The sequence below is a fragment of the Vulpes vulpes genome, chromosome 7 (assembly GCF_048418805.1).
Source record: "Vulpes vulpes isolate BD-2025 chromosome 7, VulVul3, whole genome shotgun sequence".
Classification (NCBI taxonomy): Eukaryota; Metazoa; Chordata; class Mammalia; order Carnivora; family Canidae; genus Vulpes; species Vulpes vulpes.
Window position 1 is genome coordinate 49,859,084 of NC_132786.1, and position 4,516 is coordinate 49,863,599.

At 65.8% G+C, this 4,516-nt stretch overlaps 1 protein-coding gene across 1 annotated transcript; it reads right to left on the reverse strand.

The window, feature by feature from the left end:
- Positions 1-290: 290 nt before the first annotated feature.
- On the reverse strand, positions 291-1,799 carry HELT (helt bHLH transcription factor). Its single transcript, XM_072763771.1, has 2 exons — positions 1,328-1,799; positions 291-961 (listed from the first exon to the last, which is right to left on the reverse strand). The coding sequence occupies exons 1-2, from the start codon at positions 1,704-1,706 to the stop codon at positions 465-467; spliced, it is 876 nt and encodes a 291-aa protein (XP_072619872.1). The 5' UTR covers positions 1,707-1,799; the 3' UTR covers positions 291-464.
- Positions 1,800-4,516: the final 2,717 nt, after the last annotated feature.

Below are 4,516 nucleotides of genomic sequence, written 5' to 3' on the forward strand. Positions count from 1 at the left end.
TTTCGGAGGTGCGGGGCCCGGGTCTCCGCGCGCTCCGGGCTCCGGGGCAAATGCCCAAGGTGCGCCCGGGTCGGGCGAGGGTCTGCTCCTCCGGGAGCCACGACTTCCCGCTCCATCCCGGGGTCCCTCCCTCCTCCTCCGCACACCCCGCGGCGCCCCCGTCGTCCCCGCGCCCCCGGGCCCTGGAGGTCGTCACCTGGGCCGACCCGGCTCGCTGCGCCCTCGGCACCTGCAGGGGTGGTTGTGGAGGAGCGGGAGGTAACAAAGAGATCCAGCTCTTGGGGCTTTATCAGAAAACGTTTATTGCCGGGGGTCGGGGGGTGGGGGGAGATTGCGGGAGGCCAGTTTGCTCTTGCCCCCCGCCCCCCGCTGTTCTGTCGGCGCCGTATTTACACCTGTACAGTACGCAGTGTTTCTCGCTGGCAGCGCCCGACGCTCGGAGAAATCCGGCGGGCGAGGCGGCGTCAGAGCACCGGGGGGTGCTGGGGCGGGTGCAGGTTGAGGGCGTTGGGGTGGGCGTGGCCGATCAGGTTCAGGTAGTGGCGGTCCAGCCCCTGCACGGGCGCCAGGAAGGGGCTGTGCGGCTGCGCGGGGCTCGGGAGCGGCACGGGCGCGCTGGGCAGGTAGGGCAGCGCCGGGCTGCGGGCCGGGCCGTGCGGCCAGGGGAAGGGCCCGGGGGCGGCGCCCTGCGGGAACACGGACGCCTCCCCGGGGCTGTGGGCCGCGAGCTCGGGCCCCGCCGGGTGCAGCTGATGGGAGAAATCCGGCTCCGGGAGCGAACCCAGCGGCTGGAAGGCGGGCTCGGCGCCCAAGCGGGCCTTGGACTGCAGGAAGGCGAGGATGCGCGCGTACTTGGTGTCCTTGGTCTCCATCCGCTCCACGGTGGTGAGGTAGTGCACCAGGTTCTTCATGCACTCGTGGTAGCCGTAGTGGAAGTAGTTGGCGAACTCCGCTAGCAGCTCTGCTGGGGGCGAGGGAACGCGCGGCGGGGAGGCGAGAACCGTGAGCAGCCCCTTCTCCACCGGGGCCCCGGGCGGGTGCCGCCCATCACGCTCCCGGGCCAAAGCCCCCGCTCGAGGCCGGGGCTCTCTCACCCGGAGACCGGAAAAGCGCAAGCAGGCGACCCCCTTTTCCTTAGGAGCCTGACGCCACCCCCTTCCCCACCTGAGAGGAGGCGACGGAGCCAGCACCCCCACGACCTGCCCTCCAGCGCCCCCACCCCCACCCCCACCCCCACGGCCCGCCCCCGCCTCCGGCCGCATCCCGGAAGGCCTTCGCCCCCACCCCCACCCCAAGCCTCTCCCTGCCCGGGTTCCCCGTTGCCCACCTTTTTCCCTTCCCCGGGGAAAATCGGCGGAGTGCAGGGCTCTCAGGTACTGGACGGTCATCTCGAGGATCTCCGCCTTCTCCAGCTTCCCGGAGCTCTGCAAGAAGGAGCAAGGGCTCCTCGCAGCGACCCTCCGGGCGCGAGCCGGGCCGGGCGGGCCGGGTGCGCGGTCGTGCGCGGTCGTGCGCGGAGCGGCGGGCAGGGCGCTGCCGAGGCCCGCGCCAGGCCGCCGGGGCCCGGGCCCGGGGACGCGAGCCCGCAGGGAGGGCCCCCGCCGTCTCCGCGCTCCCTGCACCGCTGCCGGGGGTGGCAGCCGAGGAGCCCCGGCGCCCGGGCCTGCGGGCTCGGCCTCTGACGTTACCTGCTTCGCCAGGGCCATGGGCACCGTCTTGCCCAGCTCGTTCAAGCAGCGGTTAATCCGGTCCCTCCTCCGCTTTTCTATGACTTTGTGGGAAACGGGGGTTCTCTGCGAACAGAGGTTCGTACGTTTAGGACAGTTTCGCCCAGGGAGTCGTCAGAGGCACGGCCGCGGCTGCGTGTCCACCGTCGTCCCCGCCCCCCACGCGCCCAGGCCGGCCCCTCCCCGCGAGGGTCGCAGGGCCCCGGCCGTGCGCTCCGCTTCCAGCCCCTCGACCGGCTCGGGCCGGGCCGTCCAGCCGAGCGCCAGGCTCGGGCCGGGCCGTCCAGCCGAGCGCCAGGCCGCGGGGAGGTGGCCAAGCAGCCTCGGGCGTGGGCTCCCGCGGGCGGAGGAGCCTCGCGTCTCTCCAGCCGCTTTCCCTCCCCCCCAGCCCTCGGGATTCCTCCGCTCGACAGTCCCGTGCGCCGCGTCCCCGACGTCGGGCCGACAGGTGGCGGCTCGCGGGGTCGGACGCCCCCCGCGGTCGGGGCGCAAGGGCCGCCTGGGCTCGGCGGACTCACTTTGCGTTCCTTGAGCCTGTCTGACATCCTGGTCAGGACGCGCCCTCGGGGGAGGCGGTGGCGCGAGGCACCCGTGCCCTTTCCGCCTCGTGTGCCTCCTCGGGCGTCCCAGGTAGACTGCAGCCGCCCAGCGCCGAGGGGCCGCCTTATAAAGCGGTCATCTAGGGCTGCAAGTGCATTCACGAGTTGAATTATTCCATAGGATTAGGGGAGCTGCGTTTGGGGGATGTATGCATTCAAGATCAGTTTTAAAGAAGTTTAAGAAAAAAAAAATTAGCAGCCGAGGGGGGCGAGCTGGGGGCAGATCAGCTTTGTTAATCCACGTGGCCCTTCAAAGGACACGTGATCGGCGGGGGGAGTAGCATTTGCATGGCGACAGCCCCGGCGGGAAAAGGAGGCGGCAAACCGGGGCCGGCGGGCGTGCGGGCGCCTGCAGCAGGCGCAGGGCGCCGGGGCGCAGCGGCCGCGGGCACCGGGGGGCGAGGACCCTCACAAAACAGTGTCGCCTCCTTTAGTCCCACCGCTGAGTCTCACACGATTGCCTGTTTACAAATCCCAGCAAGCCCGCAGTCCCAGCGCCGAGTGCGTTTTAAAGCCTGTCCAGAGTCATTAAAGTAATTAAGTAAGCCTTTAATAGGCTGTTCCGCCGGGTTCAAGGGAGAGCTCTTGGAGACGGAGGCGCCCCGTTTGTTCCCAGGCTTTTCTCACACGACTTGGTGACACGTCCATCTCCCCCCTTTTTGTTTACACCGCTTTATTTGTCCGGACATCCCGGCAGGTGTGGGGCTGCGGCTGGCACACGAGGCTCCCGCCTCGCCTCGCCCCTCCCGCGGGTCTTTGGCACGCGACGCTCCCCCCTTGCTCCCTGACCACGTCGCTGTGGCTTTCTTTTCTCCCCCCTCCTCGGGCTCTCTCCTCGCGGGGGGAAGAGGCTCAATTTGTAGCCTATTATCCTATACGAAAATGTCCATTGAAAAGTATGAATAGTTTCATTGGAGCTAAATTTTAATAATGCCAGAGGGTGGGGGAGGAGAGACAGGCAGGCGTGTGTGTATGTGTGTGTGTGTGTGCATGTGCATGTGTGTGTGTGAAGGGGGGGTCGGAGGATGGGGGGGGGTGAACACGGAGAGGAGTGGGCCGAAAAGAAAAGGGGGAATGCAGCTGGCCCAGGCGAGCATTATACGACGTCACCTGCGAGAGGGGGCGCCTACAGACCCCTATTCATTTGCCTAATTTTGGTCAATTTAACAAACTTCAGGAGAAATTATTGTGGCTTTGTCAGGGAGGGTGAAGCCTTCTGATCGAATTAACAGCATGTTTTGATCCGGTAAATGTCATTAGAAAGGGAGAAACAATCGCGCTTAGAGTGCTCTGAGTAATGCGCCCAAGTGGAGACGCCAAAGCGCACGGCTCACAAAGGGAGCAAGTAGCTGCCACAGGGAACTTTTGTACCCGCCCATCGCCCAAGTTTTGACACAAAAAGGCATTATTTCATACTTGAATACGTTTAATCCAACGATTGTCTATTTTCTGCAAACATATTTTCACAGCATTGTTAACTTTTTATGTCCCCCTTTCGCGGGCGCCTTTTCTTAACGTTTGGGGGCGGGAGAGCGCAGACACTTTGGGCATCAATATTTGTCACTGAAAAGGGCTCCGTGAAGTTAGGGAAGTTGATCTCTTTTTTATGGTTTTAGAGAGCGAATATATCGGGGGAGGAGGAGGGAGGGAAGGCACGAACAGAAACCGGGGAAGAGGTTTGCTGGACGGGCCCGAGGGGAAGGAGGGGGGCGGCGGCGGCTGGGAACTCTCTCGGCCTCCTGCGCCCCTGCGGGCAGCCGGGCCCGGGTCGGGGGGCCTCCTCCCCCGCCCGCGGGGCTCCGCTCGCGGTTGCAGCCTCCCACCCGCGCTCGGGGGGCTCCGGGCGTGCGGGGTTCGGCTGGGGCGTGAGCTCTCTTGCAGATGGAAGCTATAAAAATGGTTTTTGTTTTACGACCTGCCCTGGAGCCACCGAGCTCTCCCCTTTTTTTCCTGATCTGTTCCATCTGAGAACCACCGGGACATCCCTTTGGATATTTGCCCCTCCCTTTTGCACCCCACCTTTTGCACCTCAACTCTCCACCTCGCTGGGCCGTGGCAGGGCCCGGACTCTCCCTCTGGGTGTCGGGAGTCCTCGCCAGGGGTGGCTAGGGAGGGGCCCCTCCGGCTTGTGGGACCCACGGGGCTCCAAGGGCGCAGAGGCAGGCCTGGGGTGCGGGGCCTCGGGGAAGA

Bases quoted from the DNA above. Each gene is read 5' to 3' on its own strand.
- HELT (XM_072763771.1), bottom strand. From the start codon at position 1,706: ATGGCCCTGGCGAAGCAGGTAACGTCAGAGGCCGAGCCCGCAGGCCCG. The intron at 962-1,327 runs GTGGGCAACGGG...CGCCCCCAGCAG, and splicing joins TCCCCGGGGAAGGGAAAAAG to AGCTGCTAGCGGAGTTCGCC.